Below are 27,978 nucleotides of genomic sequence, written 5' to 3'. Positions count from 1 at the left end.
GTAGGATTTGACTTCCAACTTATAAAGGATATATTTTTCCCTCTAACTGCCTCTTTTACTCTGTTTAGCCAGGGTGGCATTTTTACATTTTTGGTCCTTTTACTTTTTTTCTTTTTTAATTTGGAATATAGTAGTATTTAGTCTGAACCTCTATAAGGATGTTTTTAAATAGTTTCCATGCAGCTTGCTGTCACCTGATCTATAGATTACGTGTTAATTATGTAGATTACTTAACAATTCCCAGTTTCACTTTGAGGGTTGGCAGATCCTTGTCCCAAGATAAGGCCCAATATTACTAAAATTACTATATAGCTGGGAACCCCAATGTGCACATTTGCAACACTCACGCTATAGGACTCTTCTATATTTACAAATAGTTTATTAATCCATGTAGCAAAGTCACAAACACTAACTCAGTAAGGTAGAGAGCCTTATTAGGAGAGCAGCGGCCATGAGCCAAGAAGCAGAAAGTCACATCCTTACATTCCTTCTAAATTATATCAAAACAATGTAATATCAGGCTGTTAAGAAGGCACCGCTCCTAATAGTACCTACCATCACCAGATAAGCAAGGAATCTCTTAAGACGTTTAAAGAAAACGCTTGATAGCATTCTGTCTGGCAAGGAATCACTTATCAACACTTGTGATTGCATAACTAATTTTTAAGATTTAAATCAACTAAGGTGGTGGGATATGATTAGTTAAGCAATTGTTTTGCAATATGTTAGGACTAATCAATGAATAATTTTATAATATTTTAGTAAAATAATTGGCTACAGTAGAACTAAGTGGGACTCAATTTTCGCTATGTAAACTGCAGTCCAAGAAGGAGACCAGCTGGAAAAAGAAGAATATGAAGAAGGAAAGACCTAGAAGAAGAAGAACTCACCTCTAAGACACAACCTAAAATCAGAGCTGTTAAGAATCCTCTGCATAACTGTGATGTGCAGCAACCAGAATCCAGATGTGACCGACCTTTGCCTGGCCAACAGGGAAAGTCCACCTGGATGATCAGGATAGGTGAGCATAGCATTGTATGCTTAGCATGTATATTCTGCTAGCTAATTGTTAATAAATAGGGGATAAGGATATTGCTGTGTAAGGCTCTTTCACTGGTAAAAGGTCCTGCAAACCCACAGAAGATTACACCCTGAGTCCTAGGAATTGGGTTCTAAGAAGGACCCTGGGAGATCCAGTCAGCACCGCCGACCAGGCCTTAAAAGTCTGGCCGGTGGTGCTGCTCAGCTAAGGCAGGCTAGTCCCTACCTGTTTAGACACCGTGCTGCACCCTGGAAGTGGCCAGCAGGTCTGGTTCCTAAGCAGGGGGGTCAAGGCGCTTTGCGCGCTGCCCTCGCCCCAGCACTGGATCCACACTCCCATTGTCCGAGAACCAGGACTTGCTCCTGGCCATCTCTGAGTGCAGCATGGTCCGTGATGCCGGGGCAGGCAGGAAGCTTGCCTTAGCACTCCTGCTGGGCCGCTGACCAGAAGCTGCTGGAGGTAAGCATGTGCCCCAACCCTGCACCCCTGCCCCAGCCCTGACCCCCCCCCAACCCGAAGTTTCTTCCAGCACCGCAAGCTCCAAAGTCTCTACCCAGCCCCATCCTAGAGCCTGCACCCCCAGGTACCCCAACCCACTACCCCAGCCCAGAGCCCCCCTCCCACACCCAGAACCCCTCATCACTGGCCCCAGCCCAGAGCCCGCACCCCCAGCCCAGAGCCTGTACCTCCCACATTCCAACCTCCTGCCTCAACCGACAGGTCCCTCTCATGTTCCAAATCCCTCGCCCTCCCCCCGGCCTGGAGCTCCCTCCTGCACCCAAACCCTTGCCTCAACCTGGAGCCCCCTCCAACACCCTGAACCCAGCATTTCTGGCCCATGCCCCCAGTTAGAGCCTTCACCCCCTCCTGCACTCCAACTCCCAGCACAGTGAAAGTGAGTGAGGCTGGGGGAGAGTGAGCCACCGAGGAAGGGGGAAGGTAGTGAGTGGGGGTGGGACTTAGGCAAAGGAGGGAAGGGAGCAAGGCCTCGGGGGTGGGGCTATGGTGTTTGCTTTTGTGCAATTAGAAAGTTGGCAACCCTAGGTGGCCCTGAGTCCTAGGAACTGAGTAAGAGTAGGTGCCTTTTGCCCAGAGCCCTAGGAACTGGAAATGGTGGTGCCCTAGAATGTGCAGGTAACAAGTTCAGCTATAGTCAGAATTCCCCCTCCCTTTGTGGGTTCCAGGACTAGCTGCCTAAGAAGCAGTTATTAATGGTGTCTAGAAATTGTATCTGATTGTGGATTAGTAATTTTGTACTTTGGATGTGTGGTTTACCCTGTACCCACCCCGTACATGCGAGTCCAGTCAGCTCTGGGTAGTTTTAATTTTTATGCCAGTAAGGAAACTTTAGTTATGAGTTTGGAGTTGAGCTGAGTTCTTGGGAACTGAGTACCTAAGGTCCCTGAAGCCACTCCAACATACTCCTGAGTGAGTAAGGTCGTAGAGGCTACCCCAACCTGTTGTACAGTATCTTTAACATGGGGCTGCACTATAATAATTCTACCTTGTGGGAGAGAACAAAACTATTTAAACTCGACAAAACATTTGTAGATATTAAGAGACATTCTTCATGTTGTTCTGTTATAAATTCAGATGCAAAAAAATCACATTCAGAAATTTTTCTAGAGCTGGTAGAAAATTTTCCGACTGTATGTTTTATCCTTGGAACATGCTATATCACCGAAATTGAAACTTTCTGTGGGAGCATCTTGATGTCAAGAAACGCTTTTAGAAAAAAAAGGAAAAAACCATTTTGATTTTTGTTTTGAAATTACTGTTCACTTATAATATAGAAAGTAAATATGGACTCAGTGAAATATTTTGATTTTTATCATAATGAAATGTTTTGATCAGGAATGACATTTTTTCAGAAACTTTTGTTCTACAGGAGATTTTGGATTTTTTGTTTGTTTTTTCGTTCTGGTTCAGAATGCAAACAGAATTTGAAATGGTAGACTTTTTCTCATGGAATGGATATTCTGAATTTTAATCAGCTTTACATTTTTCACTGTAACATTTTAGTGAACTCTCCCCTATGAGCAACTTCAAAGCAAAAGTGTCATAAAATACTAGGATTTTAGCTGACATTTGAAAATGACATTTAGGCATTCCAGTGGGAGTTGGCCATCTAACTCCCTTAGGTTCTTTGCAAACCCCAGCCTTTGTTTCATGCATCCAAAGGAAGATGGGCTTAGAATGTTGAAAGGAGTTACTCTTTTTTATTGCTTGAGAAAGGTGCCAGACAATTAAATCTTAGGATGGTGGGCAGAGCCCACCGATGCAACAAACAGCTCACCCCCCCATGTGAGGGAGAGGATCATAGAATCATAGACTTTAAGGTCAGAAGAGACCATTATGATCGTCTAGTCTGACCTCCTGCACGATGCAGGCCACAGAATCTCACCCACCCACTCCTGTATCAAACCCCTAACCTACATCTGAGCTGTTGAAGTCCTCAAATCATGGTTTAAAGACTTCAAGGTGCAGAGAATCTTCCAGCAAGTGACCTGTGCCCGACGCTGCAGAGGAAGGCAAAACCCCCCCCAGGGCCTCTGCCAATCTGCCCTGGAGGAAAATTCCTTCCTGACCCCAAATATGGCGATCAGCTAAACCCTGAGCATGTGGGCAAGACTCACCAGCCAGAGACCCAGGAAAGAATTCTCTGTAGTAACTCAGATCCCACCCCATCTAACATCCCATCACAGGCCATTGGGCATGTTTACTGCTAATAGTCAAAGATCAATTAATTGCCAAAATTAGGCAATTCAACTCCATAAATTTATCAAACTTAGTCTTGAAGCCAGATATGTCTTTTGCCCCCACTGGTCCCCTTGGAAGGCTGTTTCAGAACTTCGCTCCTCTGATGGTTAGAAACCTTCATCTAATTTCAAGTCTAAACTTCCTGATGGCCAGTTTATATCCATTTGTTCTTGTGTCCACATTGGTACTGAGCTTAAATAATTCCTATCCCTCCCTGGTATTTATCCCTCTGATATATTTATAGAGAGCAATCATATCTCCCCTCAGCCTTCTTTTGCTTAGGCTAAACAAGCCAAGCTCTGAGTCTCTTTTCATAAGACAGGTTTTCCATTCCTCAGATCATCCTAGTAGCCCTTCTCTGTACCTGTTCCGGTTTGAATTCATCCTTCTTAAACATGGGAGACTGGGATACATGGGATGCAGAACCCAGAATCTAAGTGATTACGGGGGGACAAAAAATGAAAAAACTGGGAGAGTACAGGTCTCAGGGTCAAAATGAGGGACCTAAAGCAGGACACCGAGCAGAAAGCATTGATAGTTCAGCCAATCACAGTCATTTAACCACAGAATAGCTGCGGCATGGGCAGCAGCAGTACAGACTTTATTCTTTGCCAACCCAACATGCCTCAGTCCTAGCCTGGAGGGGTCAGCTGACAGCTCAGTCACTGTGACCTGTGGGCCCTGTGTGGGGGTGTTAAAATTTTGTCGTCTTAAGGAAAGTATATTTTTATTTGAAGTAATTGTAATCATGAATCCCCAGAAAATGCCCTGGACCAACGTTTTTTATAGTCATTGTAACAAAGATGCTCCAACGTTATCATTGTCCAGAGCTAATTATAGGAAAGAGCTCCATCATGCTGGGCATTATGATTATGTATGGGCCACTTTCTGTAAACACCTGCTCCTCCAGGGCTTGGTTTCCAAAATGTTTAGTTATGACTCTTGCAATGGAACAGCCGTAATTGGATCTATAATCTGTGAATTACCAGGAAGGGCTCCATGGGCCACTGACTGGCCACAGAGCACAATCTGAATCCAAATGTGGGTAGCACAGACCATGGAGCTGTCATTCCATCTGGTCAGCTCCCTCTCTACCTTTCACTGCGCTGCTCGTGTATTACAAATAGAGGGAGCAGAGAAGCCATGCTGGGCCGTGATATGGTTACAGTTGAACTGAATGCAACTTCGTTACAGGCTTTGACTGTGGTACTCTGTTGTTCATGTGTCCATCTCCCCCATCCCATGGAGCTATGGAAAGGACAACTAGCTGCTGCTAGCCACCAAGCGGTTCACTGGCTGATAAGCTGGCTCGTCCTTTTTGTATGAGTGTGGCTCGAGCAAGAGTCCCCCTCTGAGGGCTGGTCCATATAAAACGCTATTTAAATGACTCCTTTAGCTCAAGCCATAGCAGCACATGCACATTAACATTGTAGGTCCCTGAGTCAAGCTCTCCAGTTGGCCCAAGTGGGATTGCATATGCTTTCATTTAGATGCAGTCTGTTTTACACAGAGCTTTTTAAAAAAAGTCTCTACCTTCTGATAATCTGGTCAGTGTGTCTTGTTTTGCAGAGCCCAAGGTAATGGGCTTCCCTGGAAGGCTTTGAGTCAGAGATGTTCAGATTGCTTCTCAAGGCTACTTTCCTCATGCATATGGGCCTCCAATAGGGTATATGTTTTTCCTCTAGTATTTTATCTGATGCTTTTACATCCTTCCAGGGCCTGACCCTGTGGTGAGATGAGCTCTATCAATGAGAGATGAAGGTGGTCAGAACCTCACAGAAGTGGGCCCCTTTCATTAATTAAGTTTTACTCTCTTTGCGGACTTAGGAACTTCTCTCTAGCTGTATTTGCAAAGGACTGTGTACATTTACAGCCCTACCTTATGTAACTAGTTTGTAACAACAATGAAAGCTGGTTCCTTTGCTTTCTGTTCCTCTCTGTACAGTGATTAGAACTTTCCGCCCCCTCCTGTCTCAGATTTCAGCATTCTAGGAAGAGATGCACAGTTGTGCCTGCACATGGCCCTCCTCACAAGGGCTTTGCCTGAGTTATGTCTCACTGCTGGCTCCTGGGTTGTTGTTCTGAAGGAATTTCTAGACTCTCCCTTTTCTCAGAAATGCTTTAAACGCCTCACATCTCTCATCTGAAACTTGTCAAGAAACTCAAATTTCTGATCACTGGCCAGCACAGGCACTTCAGGTTTATGTTTCATGGGAAAATCAGTTAAATGAAGCCTTGCTGATTCTCACTTGACAGATCCACTGAATTGAACAAAAATAATATTTCAGAACAGTCAATTAACATTTTTGTAGCTATGAACTTGTATGTCAACACAACACAGTTAATCTGGGTTTTTACGCAAGTATTAGCCCCAAGCCCTCTACTGTCCACACAGAAAACCCTCTGACCCATTTGGAAGTGCTTTTAAGCTTGAGTTAGCTTACTTGGCTGGGTGTACAGGTTTGAGCTGGTGTCTGGATTAACTCAGCTAGAATCCATCTACTTTGCAGTGAAGATGTGGGCAAAATCACTTACATGCTGAGAATTCTCCAATGTCCCTCCCACAATTCCCCACAAATTCCTCTGCAATTGACACAACTGACTGTGAAAGAATCCTACAGCATCTCAGCACAAAGAGCCATGGGCTATGTCCCCAGACACACATGGGTGAGTGCAGAAACAGTGAAGACACAGTAACTTGGGTAGGGGTTTGCGGTGGGAGCACTTACACCTGGGCTAGGCTAACCGAGATGTTTAGACCCTGGTGCCAATCATTGGGCAACTTTGCAGTGCAGACAGCCTCAGTCAGATGTAAAGTTTTCAGGGCAAATTAATCATTAAACACGCTTGCTTTTAAACCATGTATTATATTTACAAAGGTACACTCATCAGAGGTCTGTTCTCCGCCTTCAAGGCCCAGGAGCTTGCCTTGGGTAGTTGGGAGGGTACTGGCTCCAGGGTGATAAACAATGGAAAAGAGTTTCTCCTCTTACTTGCTGTGTGCTATCTTCAACCTCCTCCTCATCATCATCATCCTTGTCCCCAAAATCCGCATCCCTGTTGCGTGAGAATCCATTGACAGAGTCCACGCACAGGGGTGAGGTAGTTATAGGGGCACTTCCTAGATTGGCATGCAGTTCATCATAGAAGTGGCATGTTTGGGACGCTGACCCAGAGCAGCCTTTTGCCTCTCTGGTTCTTTGGTTGGCTTGCCTGAGCTCCTTAAGTTTCACACGGCACTGCTGCGGGTCCCTGTTACAGCCTCTGTCCTTCATGCCCTTGGAGATTTTTTTTCAAATATTTGGGCATTTTGTCTTCTGGAACGGAGTTCTGATAGCATGGATTCCTCTCCCCATACAATGATCAGATCCAGTACCTCCCGTTTGGTCCATGCTGGAGCTCTTTTGCGATTCTGGGACTCCATGGTCACCTGTGCTGATCACCTTGCCACGCTGGTCAAACAGGAAATGAAATCCAAAAGTTCACAGGGCTTTTCCTGTCTACTGGCCAGTGCATCTGAGTTGAGAGTGCTGTCCAGAGCGGTCACAATGGAGCACTCTGGGATAGTTCCCGGAGGCCAATACTACCCAATTGCGTCCACATTACCCCAAATTCAACCCAGCAAGGTTGATTTCAGCGCTAATCCCCTCGTTGGGGAGGAATACAGAAATCAATTTTGAGAGCCCTTTAAGTCAACAAAAATAGCTTCATCATATGGACGGGTGCAGGGTTAAATCAATCTAATGCTGCTAAATTTGACCTAAACTCATAGTGTAGACCAGGGCATAGAGTCACCAGCAGAAAGTCTGGACTTAAATCTTAGTCTGTCTCTTTACCTTTTAACTCATGCTTTTGCTTTGATACTTCATTCACATGCAGCACATGCTTGAAGCCATTTGGGGGCATTCTTAGTGCTGTTGCAGCTAAATGAATCTTCCTTTAGAGGTTTTCTCCTCTGTCATATTTCCAGAGGATAAATATAAAAATAAATCCAGAGCTCTCATGTAGGCTAAAGATTAAAAAAAGGGTTTTACATTTACTTAGAATCAATATTTTTCTAACCAGTGAATGATTAAATGTGCATTGCTTCCTGGCTACACAACAACTTAAAATCAATTGCCAGGTGAAAAAAACAGGCATATTTTCAAGTCTTACATATCATGTAGCTTGGTACCAGGATGTACATGCTGATGAAGGACAAACTATCTGTTATGATGCAAAAGTCATCACACTAGTGTTTTCAAAGCAGCCTAAATCATTTTCTGCTCTGGTAATTCATTCTTAAAGTCCGATCCTCCACTCCTTACACATCCCACCCTTGCATTGACTTTAAATGGCATGCATTGCCTTCAGTGGAAGTTTTGGGGGCTTCAGGAAGCTATTGCAGGAGTCTGTTTATCAGTCCCCAAAGATAATATTGCTTGATCTGGTTCATTGAGTTGATTTATTTTCCAAACAATAGGTCTCTACTGTAACTTACTGTAAATAGAATAATTGTGTCTAAATGGAACAGAGCATGATGATTTTATATCATATCAAACTTTGTCTTTTTTCAGTTTTCTTTTTTCTGTGGATTAATGAAATCCCAGGACTTCCTTATACAGATTCTTCTTGAATGATTCTTGGAACTAGTGAAATAATCAGCTGCAGAGAATACGTCTGCCAAAATGACTAATACTTCACTACTTTCTCGCATTTGTACACAGGAATTGCATCAGTGAGGCTTTTTTTAATCATATCAAGTCTTGAACAGATATAATTTTTTACAAATGCATGTTTAGATAGAGCACTATCTTGTAATCTTCATAACCCTTTTATTCAATAGGGAATCTGGATGGGCAAAGAAAATGGAGTCAAACCCTCTATTGTTAATCCATATGCTGCAGGAAGATCTGTATACAGCCAGCATGGGCAGAAAGGAGAAGAGTGAGGCAATTTAGAAGACAGAAAGAAAAAACAAAACAAAACAAACAAATCTGCTAATCACAGAACACCGGCGCAGCACAAGTACTCCTAGCAGGTGGCTCAGTCAGTAAGCAAAGATTTGGCTTGTCACAGCGACCAACGTCTCCTTGGAGACACAGGATGGTAAACTCCAAGCTCCTGAAAAAGTGGGGGCTGGGATATGTAAACAAGTAAAATGAGATAGATGGACAAGGAATCCCTCCAGTTAGTTTGGGAGCTTTCTATGGCCCTACTTCTGTTACCATGAGCTATCCAATCAAAGCAACAGGGGTGTGACCTGGAGCAGAAAAGGAGGAGGTGGTGGGGAGAGAGACAGGACCAGTTTTCCAAGCTGAACAAGAGAGCGTCCATAGTTTCAGGTAGAAGTAACAGGTTACAGATTAACGTTAAAGGTAAAGACTTTAATTTAGGAATTTTAAGGTAGGGGGACTGGGGAATTCAAACATTGCAATTATATGAGAGTCTGTGGTTTCAGAAAGTCATGCTTTTAAAGTGACAAGTAAGAAACTTGGCAAACAGTTACGAGGTTTTGACGTTCAGATTATTTGTAGGAGTGCTATAGGAAAAAACAAACAAACAAAAGAGATTGGCTCGAGTTTAAGCTGTTAAATCTCCATGGATTGGGACTCTGGGCAGGGAGGGTGTGTAATTATGTGTTTTGACAGAAACTAGCACCTTGTGGGCACTATTATAGTCCAAAGAATGATGTGTTTTTCCACCTTTCATACCATACACTTTAGAGTTTTTCCGAGAAATAAGGCTGGGGTTTTTAAAGGGTTGTGTTGGGCTCAGTATAGGGGTAACTGGGTAAAAGATAATGGTCTGTAATATACAGGATTTCATAATAAATTATCTAATTGTTCCTTCTGGTCTTAAACTCTATAACTCTAAGGGGGTTAAGCATCCAATTTTCATTATATTTCAATGGCATTTGGGTGTCTAGCTCCTTAAAGTTTCTTTGAAAAACCCAGCCTGAAATTTCATTTTTATTTTTAATTTATATTAAATTTATATTTAAAAATATATATATTTATATTTAAAATAAATATATTTATTTTATCTTAATTTATTTTTATTCTGGCTATCCTATGTGAAGCACCATAGCTAGTAAAAAGTTAACTCAGGCAACTGTAATTGCTAAAAACTTCAGCAATTATTCAATACAAAACTCTGTTTAATGGTAAGGAATTAAACAAATCAATGACCAGGTCGCCCTTTTCTTATGGGAGACAGCTGATGATGCTGTATAGTTGGGGTAGGAAGCAAAGACATATGAGATTAGTATAATGACCTTTCCTTGCTTTTTCAATGGCTATTAATGCTTGTTTATAAGGCACCTGTAGAGCTGTTGTTTAGCATGTCTAAAGAGTATATAGTCACTAAATATTTTAGTAATCATGCATATTTTTAACCTTTGGAACTCTGGGATAATAAAGTTATGTGTTACCCATAATCTTTGTGCACTCTGTTACTACTTTTTGTTCTATGTGCTACATCAGGGAGGCAGTATTGCAGCAGTTGTGATTTTTTTTGAAATATCTAGAAGGCTGTGAATTCATCATCTCTGCAGAAAGAGGTCATACTACTGAGTGGGACTGGAAGATCTACCATGGGGAATAACTCTGACCCATAAAGGGTCTGGACTCTGACTTAGAAGGGCTTTCCTATCCTTCTCTATGCTACTATGGAACAAAACAAGTGAAACAAGATGTACAGCATAAGGTTCTGATCCTGCAATCAGATTCACTAGCAAGGACTGTGCGTCTGCATAGATCTCAGTGGGAATCACATGGACATAGGGTCCACATCAGTGTCTCCAATTGCAGGTTCATGGCCTAAGTTGTCATGTTTATTATTCATTTGATCAGTTTTTACTGTGATATTACTTTAATCCAGTTTCTGCTGTGAATGTAAAAGGACCAGATTTGTCCCTGGTGTAATTCTACTGATGGTTGTGTCTAAAGGCACTGATTGCAAAGGGTGTTCAAGTAACCATCAGACTGGATTGGCTTGTCTGTGAAAATCTGCTTTAGCACCCGCTCAGATGCCGCAGAGGTCTGAGGAGCAGAGTAATTAATGGTGCTCTATCCTTACCCTGTCAGAGAGGAGAAAAGTGGTACAGAACAGGGCGGAAGCAGCACCTCCACTGCATGCAGCCCACTTGGAAATTCCCTGAGCGAAATCCGCTCCTGCTCCATGCTCACTCCAGTGTATACCTGGAGAATGTGGCATAGGCACAATATGAGTGGCCTCAGGAAGAAGCCATGCTGACGCTGGGGACGAGGCCAGGCAGTCTGCAGAGGGATGCCTCTGGGAGAGACTGGAATTTCTTCTCCCCACAGAGAGTCTAATTTTGGAAGCACCGCAATTTATTGCAAAATGGTATGATATGGTCCTAAATCTTTCAAGTGTTCTCACCCCTCATCAGACTGTTGCTATGCCCCTTGATGGATCACAGGATGAAATTCCCTATATTATTTTCGGGGATTTGCACCCATCACCCATTCAAACATAAGTTATTTTAAGTGTTGGCTAGTGGCTTTGCTGCCATCATGTCTTTCAGAAGATGGTGTTTTTTTGTTTTACTGTGACTTGGCTTTATAACTTTTGTCCGTTCAAAGATCTGGTGCTAGATCCTGCTTCCACTGAGGTCAGGCAGAATGTTGCCATTAAGTTGAACAAATACAGGATAAGCTGCTTTATTTGCTACATATTGGGAGTCTGTGGAAAGGGAGCTTTAGGAGGTAGCAGTGCACATTGAAAGCAATATTTTGAGAGGATGGGAGAGTAAGGAGTTGTTTAATTCCTCTCATGCTAATGTCTTAGTAGTGACTTAGAAGCAGGCTTCCTGAAGGCATGACCATTGATTCCCAAAGGCAGAGCAACAGTCCTCAAAAGGGCAACAAAAGTGCACTTCCTACAGCACTTTAGGGCTTTGTCTACACCATATACCAGCATGACGAAGCTGCACTGGGCTGAGCAATGGCATAAGCAGTAGTGTAGACAGTGTTCAGGCATTTTTACCATCATCATCTTTACTAGATACATGCTGCAGAATGGTTGGATATACGTTTATTAAATGTGCAGTAAAGATTTTGAAAGGACAATAGTCCTAGCGTCCTATATTACATGTAAGTCATATCCAAGATATAAGTGTTTTCTCAGTGTAATATGTTACTTATGCAGAAGAATATCTTTGTGAATAGAATTCAAACAATTGATTTATTCAGCCTTATGAAATGTGTTGATAATTGCGGTGTTGTGAGTTTATGTAAATGTGTGCAGGCCTTGCAAGTAATAGTAATATTTAGCACTTGTATTTTTAACTATAAATGTTAAGAGCTGGGAGGTGGATTGACCTCTGTGTACGGAATTAGGGTGAACATTACTGTAATATTGTGTCCAGTTCCGTCCACACTTCAAAAAGATTGTTGAAAACTTGGAAAGGGTTCCAAAAAGAGTTAGATTGTTTTGAGGTCTGGAAAACATGACTTATAGTGAGAGACTTAATAATTTCAATCTGTTTAGTTACCCTACCCAAAAGAAGGTTAACAAGTAACTTAATCATGGTCTAAAATCTCTAAAACAGATTTCTGATAGTAGACAGCTCTTTAATCTAGCAGAGAAAGTATAATGAGATCCAATGATTGGAAGATGAAGCTAAGCAAATTCAGACTGGAAATAAGAGTGTATAAATTTTTAACTATGAGGATAATTTAGCCATTTGAACAAACTTACCTAGGGACATGGTAGATTCTTCATCACTTGAAGTCTTTAATCCAAGATATGCTATAGCTAAAACAGAAGTTCTGGACATGATGCAGAAATTGAGTGAGGTATAATGCAGGATGTCAAATTAGGTGTTTTCAAGCCAGAAGAGGCCATTATAATCTATGAATTGTGTGACGTTTGTAATGAATGCTGTAATATGTGTGATTGTTATGGTATGTTGGAAATGGATCCCTGGAACAAGAAATGGTTTGTAACACTAGTAGGGTCTATCTGGTTTGGCTGCCTGGTAGAGTTAGTAGAAATAACTTTGCATTTCTACACAGGTCTCTCAGAACCTGAGACTTGTTACAACCTATACAATTGCTAAATATTATTGCTAAATATTTGCTCACATGTGGAAGTATTAAAGTCATCTGGATGGCCTGCATTTGTGTAGGTTTTTGCAGCATACCACACAGCTGCATTATGTTGTCATTTGTCTCACAGACTGAGCTAGCATTTGCACATGGTCAGTATAGCTCAGACTCTTGCTTACTGTTCATTTCCTCCCAAGAGCAGCTTGGATTTCCAGTTTTGTGCAATGATATTTTTGACTGATAATATCAAATGGACACAAAAGTCTTTCTAGTAATTCATTAACTAGTACAATGCTCTTATAAGTGATGTATTTGTGAAGTCTGAGGGAGTAATATGGGTTTCAGTATTCAAGAACATGTTTTAAAGACCACAGTTGGTAATCAGTGCCCATCAGATAAAGCCTTATTCAACTCTGTGAATCTGTGCTAAAGGGGGAAATTCTTGTTCTAGATGCCGGGTACAGCGAGGCATGACCGAGACATGGCAGTCCAGGCCAAAAGAAATCTGGCCAAAACCACAGACCCAGTTGAGAGGCTTCGGCTGCAGTGTCTAGCAAGAGGGTCTGCAGGTATCAAAGGACTTGGCAGGTAAATCCAGGAAGCCAAATACATTATTAAAGCAAAGAATTTGAGTAGTAAGATGCTATATCAATATGGCTAAAATGGGCTTAAGCTGCAAAATATCAGCTATTGATTGAAGTCAGTGGCAAAACTCCAACAGTCTTTCATGGAGCCAGGATTTCAAATGCTCCAGAGTTCAGGGTGTTTGGATTTGGGAAGTGCAACTGCAACTCCAGTACTATTTTTTTCTTCAATGATTTTTCAATAAAAATACAAAGCTAACCAACTAAACAAAAGAAAGCAATGGAAAGAGCCAGGAATTGAAATGAATGCAAGCATCTGCATCACCAACATCAAAACAAAGGGATGTAAAGGTACAAGGGCCAGATCCAAATCCTTATTCTTCAGTGAAATGACACTGATTTGTACCTGCAGATGGTCCGGACCACAAACTTCCTGCTTTGCACATTTAGCTTCTGTTTTCCTATTTAAAATTTTGATACAGGACAGGGCTTGACTGTGAGGTAAGGCCATTAGACCAAAGTGCATGGCTATAGGATCAGTGTGCACTAGTTACATGTGTATATTAGTTAATGACCTCACAATGTAAGTGGACTAGAAAGACAAAAGAAATATTATTATCCCCATGTTACAGATGGGGAAGAGAAACTAAAATGACTTGTGTGCATGGCCAGACTTCCTGTGTGACCCTGTTCAAGTCATTTAATCTGAAAATTTTTTTTTTGTAATTACATCATGTGTGAGTCATGTTATATCACAACTGCATCTATGTGAAACCAATTTTAATGTAGTTTTCTGTTTCATCACGTACATAGTTCTTTCTCCATCCGAGCTGAGTTTGACAATTCTTTCAACCATTTCCAACAGCTATGATTTACCACATGGCTCAATTTCAATCCAATAATTATTATTATATTGGGGTTGGATTTTTAAAAATACTTGTATACTTCCTTTACTGCAGTCCTGTTTAAAAGTAAAACATCTTCCCTGTGGAACTTAGTAGTTTGTGTTTTGTGACAGTCACATTTCATGGTCAGAGAGAGGGAATGGAAAATAGACCTTACCAAACCGGCTAGGTGGGGTAAGCAGTGCTGATTGACAGGCATTGCTCTTTACTACCTCAATACCTGCAGCCCTCCTGTTCTCTGAAGAGACTTTAGGAAGAGGAAATGTTATCCCAGTAAGGTGGTGGTGTCCCTTTCTAGTCCTAATGAACTGTCATTCTTCTATGTAAGTTCTGCCTCTTGTGCTACTCTCATTCTTCCTTTTATTCATTTTAAACACACGTTTTTCCACAGAGTATTTCGGATTATGGATGACAACCAAAACAGAACCCTTGATTTCAAAGAATTCTTGAAAGGGTTAAATGATTATGCTGTAACAATAGACAAGGAAGAAGCTCAAGAGCTTTTCAGGATCTTTGATAAAGATGGCAACGGAACAATAGACTTTGATGAATTTCTTGTTACGTTAAGAGTAAGTTTCCAAACAATGTGCTTTTTTATTAGCTAAATGAGAAAAAGCCTGTTCATGACCAGCTGAACAGTCAGTTACTAGGTCAATGCAGTTCTATTTTATCAGTAATACCAATATCTACAGAAATATCAAAGGGACAACATCAGTTTGAAGAATTTCATTTTCCATCTAAAAATGAGAAAGGAAAGGTGGTCTTGTGGGTCAGTCTCTGGACTAGGAGCTGGGATTCAGTTCCAGGGATTTACTACAGACTTTCTTGGGAAAATCACTTACTCTTTCTAGGTCTCAGTTCCCTATCTGAAATGGAGATGATAATTCTTGTTTGTCTGCTTATGCTGTAAACTCATTAAGGCAGCATGGTCTTCTCTTTGCATGTGTTCATACAGTGCCTAGCACGACAGGGGCCTTATCTTGGTTTGGGCCTGTAAATACTGCAAAATACAAATGTAAAAACAGAGAACTCTTATACCTATTGTTGTTACAAGTGACATCTAAGATGGAGAGAACAGAAAGATATTCTAAAAAACATCTTTACGTGGTTTTTCAGTTTGTTTCTCTACCTTTGTCTGAGTACAGTCAGTTTCACTATTTAGTCCAGGGGTTGGCAACCTTTCAGAAAAGGTGTTCCGCAGGAGTCTGTTTTGGGACCGGTTCTGTTCAATATCTTCATCAACAATTTAGATGTTGGCATAGAAAGTACGCTTATTAAGTTTGCGGACGATACCAATATGGGAGGGATTGCAACTGCTTTGGAGGACAGGGTCAAAATTCAAAATGATCTGGACAAATTGGAGAAATGGTCTGAGGTAAACAGGATGAAGTTCAATAAAGATAAATGCAAAGTGCTCCACTTAGGAAGGAACAATCAGTTTCACACATACAGAATGAGAAGAGACAGTCTAGGAAGGAGTATGGCAGAAAGAGATCTAGGGGTCATAGTAGACCACAAGCTTAATATGAGTCAACAGTGTGATACTGTTGCAAAAAAAAGCAAACATGATTCTGGGATGCATTAACAGGTGTGTTGTAAACAAGACACGAGAAGTCATTCTTCCGCTTTACTCTGCGCTGGTCAGGCCTCAGCTGGAGTATTGTGTCCAGTTCTGGGCACCACATTTCAAGAAAGATGTGGAAAAATTGGAGAGGGTCCAGAGAAGAGCAACAAGAATGATTAAAGGTCTTGAGAACATGACCTATGAAGGAAGGCTGAAACAATTGGGTTTGTTTAGTTTGGAAAAGAGAAGACTGAGAGGGGACATGATAGCAGTTTTCAGGTATCTAAAAGGGTGTCATCAGGAGGAGGGAGAAAACTTGTTCACCTTAGCCTCCAATGATAGAACAAGAAGCAATGGGCTTAAACTGCAGCAAGGGAGATTTAAGTTGGACATTAGGAAAAAGTTCCTAACTGTCAGGGTAGTTAAACACTGGAATAGATTGCCTAGGGAAGTTGTGGAAACTCCATCTCTGAAGATATTTAAGAGTAGGTTAGATAAATGGCTATTAGGGATGGTCTAGACAATATTTGGTCCTGCTATGAGGGCAGGGGACTGGACTCGATGACCTCTCGAGGTCCCTTCCAGTCCTGGAGTCTATGAGTCTATGAGTGTGCTGAGTCCTCATTTATTCACTCTGATTTAAGGTTTTGCATGCCAGTAATACATTTTAATGTTTTTAGAAGGTCTCTTTCTATAAGTCTATAATAAATAACTAAACTACTGTTGTATGTAAAGTAAATAAGGTTTTAAAAATGTTTAAGAAGCTTCATTTAAAATTAAATTAAAATGCAGAGCCCCTTGGACCGGTGGCCAGGACCCGGGCAGTGTGAGTGCCGCTGAAAATCAGCTTGTGTGCTGCCTTTGACATGCGTGCCATAGGTGGCATACCCCTGGTTTAGTCAATGGTGAATTGCACTTCCTGTTTCAAGCACTTGTCTAACAGGATGATGGTCACACTCTTCTCTGGGTAGCATTTATGTGTGCACACCATATCCTAGGCTCTCTGAAAGTATGTTTACTAGTAACAGCAGCAGCAAAGCTTGAAGCTGAAACTGGACAGACAGCAGATAGACATAGGATTAATCTGTTAATATCTGCTTTCAGCCTCCAATGTCTAATGCCAGAAAAGAGGTGGTCATGCAAGCATTTAGGAAGTTTGACAAAACCGGTGATGGTATTGTAACCATTGAAGACTTACGGGGGGTGTATAATGCAAAGCATCATCCCAAATATCAGAATGGAGAATGGACAGAAGATCAAGTTTTTAGATCCTTTCTAGATAACTTTGATTCACCATATGAGAAAGATGGGAAGGTAAGTGGAGTAGCCCAAGGCAACTGAAGGGTGCTCCATTGGATGTACAACTAAAATTATTATGTGTGAAAACAAGCCCAATATCCAACAATTAAAAGCATGTACAGTGCATCTGTGCCATGCTTATTGATACATCCTTTAGATTAATAGTAAAATGGATGTACAGCCATGAGGATAATGTTCTTTTATTTCTTTCCCTTCATTAATACTCAACTGTTTTTTTTAATGCAGAGACCTATCTTTTTTAATAATTTGGGCAATCAAAGTATAGTGGGCTAAATCCTGTGTTCTGCACTCATTGAGTCAGGGCTCTGTACCTGGAGTGAAGGATTGGAATGGAGACACTCTGCAGCTGCTTTTGTACCTGTGCAATGGTTGGTGGTATCATGTAGCAGCAGATCCTCTGATCTCACCTCTCCAACCTGCCTCTGTCACACCCCAAGCCTGCTGCATATAGAACAAAATTTTACCATATGCAAAATTGTAGGATTTGGGATATTGTTGTAGTTACTTGTGATTGATTTGCAAATAATGTGATATGGCATCAGACTATGCATTCTACCTCAGGACAACAGCACACTACATAATTAAGAAAAGTTCAATCGTTGCTAATACATAGAGCTTGATTTTCAAACCCTCTGTGAGGAGAAGATTCTCTACTTGCTAGAAAAAACTACAGTGCATCGTCTAGTTTAAGCACAGAGTCCCTGATTCAGGAAAGCATCCCTATTCAGAACAGCATTTATGCATGCGCTTAGCTTTAAGTATGTGCTTAAATCCGGTTGAGGTAAAATGACATTGAAGTCAGTCATGAATAAGGAGATGGACTTATGCACATACTTTAGTGCTTTCCTGAATTGGAACCAGAGTTCGGATTTCTGTTACCACCTGTGCCACTAATTGGCCTTAACAATGTTTTTTGCACTTTATAAACACTTTCAACATACGAACATATTTAGGAAGTAAATATAATTGTTCCTACTTTACCAAAGCTCAAGGTCATAGAAAAGTCAGTGTCAGAACTTGCATCTCTTGTTTCCAAATCTTATACCTAATCCACTAGACCACAGGTCCTTCTCAACAACAAACTTGACCTCTCGGAGTTGGAGTCTGATCTAAGCCACACCACTGATGTAAATTCATGAAGCTTCACCTCAGTTATCCAAAGTCTCCTGTCATTTGAAACAAGGATATGTCCCCTGACGTTAGCAGCGGGAACCTGGACTTGTTTTTGTTAACAGGTGGTTTGAGATAAGCGAGATTCATATAATGGAGCTGACAAGAATGTCTGGCTTAGTGAGCAGAACTAATTTGTTTTAGCCAATGTGCCTTAGTACTGAGCTTCAGATAAAAATCACCTTAGCAAAAGCACCACTGTCTTGCTGAGTCAGCCAGGCTTGGGAAGCTGGATGCCTGTTTATAATAAGTGGAACAGGCTTTAAGGTCCAGCTCCCCCAGTTATTGAATCATTTCAGGTGTCTCCCAAACACAAGATGGGAACCATGATTGGGAGATATCTTTTTGTATAATAGCTTTATTCAAAGCACTGTATAAATGGTCCAAAAATTAAAACTATGCAATTTATATAAATGAAGAATTGGAAAAATATTTCTCCACATATAAAAGGTCATGCCAATTTAAAAAGTGGACAGGTAGGCTAGTTGCTTTTGTAAATGGTTTCAACCCAGAAATGCATATCAAAATAAACAAAACTCAGCTAAACACTGCTTTCTCTCTCTTAGTCAGATCTACTCGAAAGAATGGCATCTTTAGCTTGATAAATGGACATAAAACTACAATTTCCCAATAGCACCAGGAACCCATTACAATGTAATGAATTTGCTGTCCAAATTCAGATGAGTCAATGAGAAAATTACACGGCAATACTTGTCTTTTTGAAGGACCACAGCTTCACTGATTCTATCTTTCAGTTTTCAGGGAAGATAACTCATTTTAAATAGGTTCACTTAGAGAACAGGACCCTACATTTTAGGACTTTCTACTGCTGAAGGAGTTCCATCTTCTTCATTTTCCCTCCTGTCTTAGGTGCCTTCCTAATGCTAGATAACTTGAAGCACAAGGTGTACAGTATATGGCTTAAATCTTGCTTATTTATAGATGTTTATTTACGTATAGTATGTATGTGTTATGACATGAAGAATGAAGGTTTCCTTTTCTGTTTTAAAATTTTCTACTTTAGGTTACAACAGAAGAATTCATGAACTACTATGCAGGAGTCAGCGCTTCAATAGACACTGATGTCTATTTCATTATCATGATGAGAAATGCTTGGAAATTCTAACTGTACGATTAAGGAAACAAGACTTTATTTCCATCTTTTTAGCTCCACATGATTAAATATGTGCACAATAATATGGTCACATTTCCCATAATAGTACCTTGTAGTCACTGTGCTGATTGCAGTATATCAGAAGAAACGATACTCACTCTACCACATTGTTTTGGCAGGACCATGCTGAGCTGATGCACATGATAGGCTAAGAGGAGATTTGGCAGCCCTGCCAATAATCACGCCCCTTGCTTTTCCTCCTGCTCCCCTTATCTGTGTTGTTTCTTCTCTTATGTTTCTCCTTAGATGTCTGCTAGGCTCCTTTTGTTCCCAAATATGTCCCCAATTAATGTTAGGCAGCTGTGTTTCAAAGAAGGTACCATAGCACCAGAGCAGAGGATTCTGGGTTGTATATATTCAGTGTATAAATGTGTAGGTATTTTTGTAGCATGTGTACTGTCCTAAAACTCCATAGATTTGTCTTCCTTCTTTTTCCTTCTATTCCTTTGTTTCTTGAATTTCTTCCCATTCTCTGGGACCACCTGTCTACTGTTTCTCTTATCAAAGTCACCAATGGGCATTGATGCTTTACAATGTTCTCTTAACTGTGTAATTGAAATACCTACCAGTGCTCCACCCAGTGTCTATGCTGGACCTAAACTGAAAGACTATACATATTATTAAGCTACTTCTCCTGGGATTTTTTTATGAACTAAAGAACTTTAGAATCTTAATTTTTCTTGGCTTTGCTACTGAAAAAGACTGGACATTAGTTAATTGGAAGAGATAACAGGACTCTTCTGTCATGTCAGTGTCTGAGAGAGCTGATGTCTGGTCAGCTACCTGTGAGAAGAGGGATGGTAAGAGAAGGGGCCTGTCTGAAAGCCATACTTCCTCTAGTTATCCTCGCTTTGTTTCCTTTTCTCATTTCTCTTGTCAGTTTGTCCCAGAGTAAATTGTTGTCATATAAATGGTTTAAGCAGAGCAGGATTTACTCCAGTTAATTTGTGCAAGTGCCATATACTTGTGTTTTCAATCTCTCAATCCTTAGTAAAAGACTCAAGGTTTTGACAACAAACTGAGCCATGTTCAGAGCCAACAAAAAGTCATATGGGCTGCATTTTCACAAGCACTTAACACCCAGAAGTGGCACTAGATTTTCAAGAGCTCTGCTCTTATTTACATACCAAACTAAGTGGCCTGATTTTCAAAAGTTCAGTGTGCGATTTTTGAAAATCTAACCTTAAATGTTACAATGGCAGTTAGTAGCTACTGAACACTCTAAAATCTGGCCCTGAGCTATTTGGAAACCTGGCCTTATGGTATACACACTTGCTATTTAGTTTAAATATGACCTATCATCACAACAGTAGGTATCTGGAATTCCTCACCACAGGCTGTGCAATCTCAATGTTTTCCTTGATCTGGTAAGGCTCTGCACACTTGCAATATATTAATAACTATGGAATGGAATGGAATGGAATGGAATTGGTGGGAAAGGAAAGGGAAATTATTTTGATTAGATAATGTGTCATCAAGGAAATGGGGACTCTTTACATAATGTGATGCTGTTGTGGACCAACAAATAAATTCATGTACATGAAGTAGAAAGGTGCATGGTACATGAATAATACATGTGCCATTTCACATACTGGCAGTTATATGTAGCCACTTTCTTATTAATTTATTTATTGGTTCTGTAACAGGTATATTATCTACCTTGCACATTTTAAATAAAGATGTAACATTAGTGGGCTGTGAGAGTCACAAAGTGAAAAATGATCCCACTCTGGCGTATACCGTATCTAAAGACTCCCAAAATCCACAGTGATCTGTTGTGCTGACATTTAATCAAGTGAAGTGAAAAGTTTTGTCTTACTAACCTTAACTCTTGACTAGTTTGTCTGTTTCATACTAACCATATAAAATTGTAACATTTATTCAAGGCCAAGTGCAATATGCCTTTTCAAACGCAATTTTTTCTTTGTAAATGGATGAAAAGCTCTGACACTGCAAAATGTATTGTCCCTGATCATACACTATTAAAGTCAGTGGAAACTTTGCCATTGACTTCAGGGAGCAAAGGATCAAGACCATTGTGATTAATGAAAGATCACTGCTTTGAGATTAGATTTCCTTCTCTTTCTGCACCAACCCCGAGTAACAGAACTTTGTGCAGAGAAATGAGTGAGGTGAACAGGGACAGAATTTGTACATCCCATTCTGGAGACAGCAGGACTCTGTGGCTACTATTGCAATAGGCTGAAAACCAGCTCATCTCCCTTTGGATTCTCTGTACGTAAATTCTGGACCATTGGGATTGGTCCTGCTTTGAGTTGGGGGTTGGACTAGATGATCTCCTGAGGTCCCTTCCAACCCTGGTATTCTATGGTCCCTCCCCTGCCACACACTTTTTTCTGAAAGTCATTATATGTGAATAAAGAACCCTGAACACTTCCATGGAACTGTTACTGATTTTTAATCCCTCTGGCAATGTTTCCATTCACTTCAGTAGAATCAGGCCCTCAGTCTGCTTTTTACAACAAAACTTGTAACTGCAAGAAAAGGTCCATTGTATGTAGGGTGGGGGAAAGAGCTGAGCTGAAATATTTTTACCCTCTAGCAAATATAGTAGAATATCAATGGGGATCTCTACTATAACAAATATAGTTTTAATTGCAGGTATGCAAAATCATGCAAGCAAGCATAGCACATTAGCGGCTAAATTGAAAAAGTTATATACTAAGGACCAGACACTGTCACCCTTGAGCTATGGGCAAAACTTGCATTGACTTTAACAGAAGTTCAGTGCATAGATCAAAGGCAGTATGGACCTAAGGGTTGAGTCAGGTCTCAGATGCCATTATAGATAATGCTGTATGCTTGGAGCCAGCAGCAGTCTCTAGCACTGTTGTATGCTGTACTGTAAACAGGAATAGCTCTACAATTGCATTGCATAAAGCTGAATCCATTAGACAGCATCTGTTAAACTGTAGTTTCTTGTGCACTTTGGTCTAAACAAAGTAAATACCAAAGAGATGCTGTAGAGAGGCTTGTGTGGCTGTGCCATGTATCTTCTAGAGCTTGATGCTGCAATAGGAAAGGCAGCAGCTGTTAGAAGGTATGTGATAATGCACACCAATTTATCTGGGATTGGAATTAAGATTCTAAAATGTTATTTAGCACTTTGTTCGATGGGATGATTTCTCATTTCTGATCATGATACTCGAGCTGCACTGGGTGGTATACATTGTGGGGAACAACTTAGTCTGAAGCATGTAGCGTTTTCGATCGATACGTGGAATGCCCACTAATGGCAGTAGGAGTGACGCACGTGGATCAAGGGCAGCATAGAATCCTAAATTGGAACACAAGCCACAGTTGAAAACCATTGTAAACAATGAGCTCTGTGGTCCCCTCCAGTCTGTGCAGGGGACAAAGGAGCAGGACTTCTGGCCGCATGTTACACTGATTCATAGAAGCAGCAGCTCCCCTCCCTCTGCTTGAGCCCATAGGAGTCCACTGGTGCAAACAAGCACAGTGTATCTGAGCTCCCCTGCTGTGTGAAAGGTAGAGATCCAGGGAGCAGCCGCTCCACAGAGCATACTCCCCAGGGACAAATGGTTTTACAAGCAAAAAACACAGTAGGAGTTAATGCTAGTGCAGGCAGAATTAACTTTCATTCTTCACCTTGTTCTTCTGCAGAGACGAGAATGATAAGGAAATAGAGCAGTTGGGGTAGTGAGCTGGGCTGCTAAACAAGCCATTCTACCTGTGAGGTAGGAGGAATCAGATATTACATTGAGAGGCTAGTCATCCACATGGGAGCCCCAGCACATGCAGGTTTGGAGTCAGAATTCTCCCATCGATCCTTGGGTCTTAATTGACTGACTTGTCATAGGCCCTAGTTCCTCAACAGTATTGAAACTTCCACTTAGTTTTTCCTCTTTGTTAGTTTGATTGAGGGGTGGGGGAGTTGCAGGCTGGGGACAGGGAGAGAGAGCGAAACATTTGGGCTGATATGCTCAAATCCTTGTTTAATTCACATTAACCACATGAAGCCTGCCGTTAATATGTAAATCATAAGGATGCTCCTGGTTCAAGGTAATTAAGTTCTGAACAATTGGGTAACTAAACATATTCCTGAATGCAGACTGAGAATCTGACTCTGTTTGGGCACCTTTGTGCTAGTCTCCTCACACAAAGCTGCTTTAAAACTGGCAGATCAAGCCGGTAGAGAGTTCCCCTGCACATGGAATGCTCAGGAGGTAAGGCTGGGAGAAAGAGGATTTCCTAGCAGTCTGTGGCTGATGCAAAGGCCCTGGTGGCTGATAGCAGACAATAGAGAGGTGACCAAGATATTCCCGGACACAGGGGTTCAGTGATAGAGCATAGGGAGATCCATTACAATTGGCTGGAAGTTTTCAGAGATGAGGGAGTACATGTGTCAGTTCTAGGTACTCGGGGGCGGCTCCAGGCACCAGCATGCCAAGCGTGTGCTTGGGGCGGCAAGCCGTGGGGGGTGCTCTACCAGCCACTGCAAGGCAGCAGGCAGGTTGCCTTCGGCGGCATGCCTGCGGAGGGTCCTCTGGTCCCGCGGCTTCAGCAGACCTCCCGCAGGCGTGCTGCCGAAGGCAACCTGCCTGCAGTGCTTGGAGCAGCAAAATACCTAGAGCCACCCCTGCAGGTACTGATGTAGGGCTCCAGGATGTGAGGGAATGGATTGGACAGGAATTGTGATACCAGGCAGTGTGGTAGGATTGGGAGGGGGAGTGACCAAGCTAATCACTCAAGTGAACCACCCTGCATTATGGGTTATATGATAAGGAGGCTTGTAAACTTGGTGTCTGTGATAGGTTGTATGGTAGGGAGCCCTGTAACCCCCTCCACTGGAACCAATGAAATGCCTGGTATAGGAGAGTGTGGGTGATGAGTGGGTAGTACCCATGCCTTGTGTTAAAAATTTAATAAAAGCTGTGACCTGCCGCTTGACTCCATGCATATGTCTGTCCTCATTTTGTAGCTTCAAGACCTTTGGTAACTGAAAAACAATTCTATAGCAGTAAATGGGCCCAGAGCCACAAAAGGATGTAAGCGTTGTGATGTTATGCATCACAGCACCTAACTTTTAGGTGCCTAGAAAATTAGAGAAACAGCACTACGATCCACAAAGCCTGCCATTAGGCACCTAGGCTCCTATACAGTGAATGGAGAGAGGCAGCTAAAAATGCGATCCAGAAAGGCTGCATGCTGGGGGGAGCAGCCTAAGCTTGCCAGTGGGAGATACTAATCAGAGGCAGGGCCGGATGTACACCTTACACACCCCAAGGCACAGCATCTTTAGCACCTGTCCCCTTTGTGTTGCACAGTTTTCGAGACGTAAGGCACTCGTAGAATGCCGGCACCTCTAGGCACGTGTTACTGTGCCTAATTGGAAATCCAGACCTGACCAGAGGGGTGTGTGCTAAATCCTTAAGTCCAGGCTGCAAGGAAGTGACTATCTCTGCTTGCTATTGGTGAATCAGGGGAAGATAGGTGGCTAAATGCATGTAGGGCCTGAAATAAAATAGCGCAGGGTGACAGAGGTGGCTCTCCCTTAAAACCTTTAGCTTACTGGTTAGCTATTCACCCAAGATATGGGAGACCCTGAGTTCAAGTCTGCCCCCACATGAGGGGGGAAAAAGATGTGAACAGGGATCTGTCACTGCTGAGGTGAGTGCTCTAACTACTAGCTTATAGTCATTCTAACTCTTTCACTGGCCCAATTAATATTTAATTTTTCAATGGCTTGACTAAAGTGGAACAACTTCAATTGGAGAGATTGAGAGAGCCCCACGTCAGAATGTTACATAAGCGCCCCTGCCTCACTGGTTTTGTGTGCACTTACTTGAGGGATTGGATTCACCAGGCAGCCTCTGACCACACCTACCAGATCAGGCCCCTGCATGTGACTTAGGCTGCCAAATGCCTGTCTTTCCCAGTTTGCAAATTGCGCTGGGGCTTAAGCTGGAGATAGGTGCACAGATGCCTAGACTAAGTCAGTGGCATGCATGCTGAGAGGCAAAAACCATGTGTGTCTAGAGAATATTTACTGCAAAAATGTAGGTGCCAAATGAGTTTAGGTGCATACAGGGTTAGGCAGTGGTAGACTACACTGGTGCCTGAACCTGTGACTTAGGCTCCAATGTACCTGCATGGATCACACCCTTGATGTAGAAGCTTAGACATTGTGGGCAAGACTGTAAAGGTCTATAGGTGCCTAACTCACATTGCTTTCAATAGGAATTAGCAGCAAAATACCTTTAAAAATCTGGTACATTTGATATTGAACCTAGCCCTGAATAAGGAGAATACTTTTCTAAATGAACAGGGGCACATCTTTGCTATTGATCTGCATTCAAAACTCCCATTGACATCACTGGAAGTTCTGCCTGAGGAATGGTGGCAGGATCCCGTTAGTATTCAAAATGGGGGGGTTGACTAATTGAAATATTTATGAAAAGTGTCTGCTTTCCACAGGAAAAAAATGATATTTTTGTTACAAAACAAAAAAACACCAAAAAACAAATATTTTGGCTAAAAACCAAAATATTTTGGGTTTTGGCCAACATTTTTCAATATATGAATTTGTGCTGATTATTTTTGTCATTTTTGTCTAAATTATTTTGGGGGGAAAAATTTTCAACCAGCTCTAGTTTTATAGTATAATTTCAGTTCTTAAGATCTTTCTAAAATGTATTTTTTCTTAATTGCTCCTTTTGAAAGGTTCTGGGTTGCTGTTCTAACCTTGTCATTTCTTCTCCATATTCCTGCTGGTGGTGGCATTACAACTGGAACACTACTCTATTGTGATGTCTGAGTAGTGAATTTTATTCCTATCTTGCTGTGGTTAATAACATCTGGTAACTTTTCTCATATTCATCATTTTCGGGACAAAGAGTCCTGGCTGCTCCAGTTCTCACTGTAGGAACTGGGAGTGTTTCAGACTCTCAATTTTGATACCTATGTGATACCAGAGATTTTTGCAGACAAGCAAAAGTTGCCAGTAACAATGAATTTCAATATTGAAATAGTTGACAATTGGACATAATCAGACATAGCTGAACGATACTAATCAAACATTTAAAACGTTTTCAGAATGAAGTTTAACACATTAAACTTTCTGATTTGGTCGATAGCAGTATATGGTGGCAGTGTGGCAAATAATTAACTTTGGCTTTCTTGGTTTTAGGTGACAAAAGATGAGTTTTTGAACTATTACGCTGGAGTTAGTGCGTCTGTGGATAGTGATGCCTACTTCAATCTAATGATGATGAAATCCTGGAAACTATGATTTTTGCTTATTACTTTTTGCATCAGAGACGATAAAGAAGTACAGTGTTTTTCAGGAGTTCAGTGTGGGTTTGATTTTTTTTTCAGCTGATTTCTTGGTCTAGATTTTCAGAAACATGCAATGACATTGCACCTGCAAAATCAGCTGTTTCCCAATTAACTCAACCCTTGTATATGCTTTAATATTTTCAATAGGGAGCTCATAATAGGCAATTAACAAGCAGGGCTTAATGACAGTCAACAGAACTGAGTGAGCTGGGAGCTGTGATAATCTACTGAAGTTTGCAATTGCATTTTCAGTGCAATGGCCATGTATTAGATTTGTAATGTAGATATTCCTGATGTATATAAAAGCACTAATTTGTAATGGTTTGGTCTATTTACTGATCATCATAATAAGGGGTTTATTTGACACTGAAATAATTTTGAATGATTATTTTTAATGTTTCCTTTGTATTACATTTTAACAAGTTTAAAAAGGCAGCCTCAGAAGCCTGCAACCAAAACCACAAATGCATAAAATGAACAAATTAACTCTCAAACCGCATCTGTTTAATCCAGTATAGACAAATGTACATTATGCTTTACAAACATGAGCCCCAACCCTGCAAATACCTTAGCATGTGAGTAGTTCAATGGGACTAGTCACATGTGTAAAGTTACCAATAGGGCATAAGCATATTGAAGATAGGGGCTATAGTTACGGTAAATGTTCTTTAAGACTGCTTGTGCTTCCATTGAAGTCAATAGGAGTTTTGCTATTGGACTACAATGAATACAAGGTTGAACTTCTTATCCAGGTTTGTTCCTCTTAAAAAAACAAAACAAACAAACAAAAAAAAACAACCACCAAACTTTTCCATATATATATAACTTGATTGTGAGCCTTTTCTCCATATATATATATATGTATGGAGAAAAGGCTCACAATCAAGTTATATCTCTGTGTAAGCAAACAGGAGAAGACTGCCTACTTTGTCTCTCTAATCCCAACAACCTCATGTATATGTTTTCAGCATGGGGCTGATTCTGAGCTTTGAGAGCTGGTTAGAGATTGCTATAATGGTAAAGCCCTGCACTGATCTGACTCCTGGATGTACTGTAACCAGCACTTAGATCCTAGCATGTGCTGTG

General features: G+C 41.3%; 1 protein-coding gene across 7 annotated transcripts; it reads left to right on the top strand.

Moving 5' to 3' along the window:
• Window positions 1-795: 795 nt before the first annotated feature.
• CAPSL (calcyphosine like) lies at window positions 796-27,686 on the top strand. Of its 7 annotated transcripts, none has more exons than XM_050943843.1 (6): window positions 796-1,021; window positions 13,307-13,443; window positions 14,736-14,913; window positions 17,013-17,222; window positions 19,423-19,526; window positions 26,744-27,686. In XM_050943843.1, exons 2-5 carry the CDS (start codon window positions 13,307-13,309, stop codon window positions 19,522-19,524), a joined length of 627 nt encoding a protein of 208 aa, XP_050799800.1. In that variant the 5' UTR covers window positions 796-1,021; the 3' UTR covers window positions 19,525-19,526; window positions 26,744-27,686. The 7 variants fall into 7 exon arrangements, with proteins under 7 accessions (XP_050799800.1, XP_050799796.1, XP_050799798.1 ...); XM_050943839.1 differs by lacking the exon at window positions 796-1,021 and adding an exon at window positions 8,873-8,890; XM_050943841.1 differs by lacking the exon at window positions 796-1,021 and adding an exon at window positions 9,058-9,159.
• Window positions 27,687-27,978: the final 292 nt, after the last annotated feature.

Source organism: Gopherus flavomarginatus, chromosome 3 (assembly GCF_025201925.1).
Source record: "Gopherus flavomarginatus isolate rGopFla2 chromosome 3, rGopFla2.mat.asm, whole genome shotgun sequence".
Taxonomy (NCBI): domain Eukaryota; kingdom Metazoa; phylum Chordata; order Testudines; family Testudinidae; genus Gopherus; species Gopherus flavomarginatus.
This window is presented reverse-complemented; position numbering and strand designations above follow the sequence as displayed.

What these genes read in the sequence shown, in the direction of transcription:
- CAPSL (XM_050943837.1), top strand. Translation starts at nt 11,072, where the DNA reads ATGCCTCTGGGAGAGACTGGAATTTCTTCTCCCCACAGAGAGTCTAAT. An exon ending in AATTTCTTGTTACGTTAAGA is followed by an intron (nt 14,914 to 17,012) that starts GTAAGTTTCCAA and finishes ATCTGCTTTCAG; the next exon opens with CCTCCAATGTCTAATGCCAG. An exon ending in CATATGAGAAAGATGGGAAG is followed by an intron (nt 17,223 to 19,422) that starts GTAAGTGGAGTA and finishes TTTCTACTTTAG; the next exon opens with GTTACAACAGAAGAATTCAT.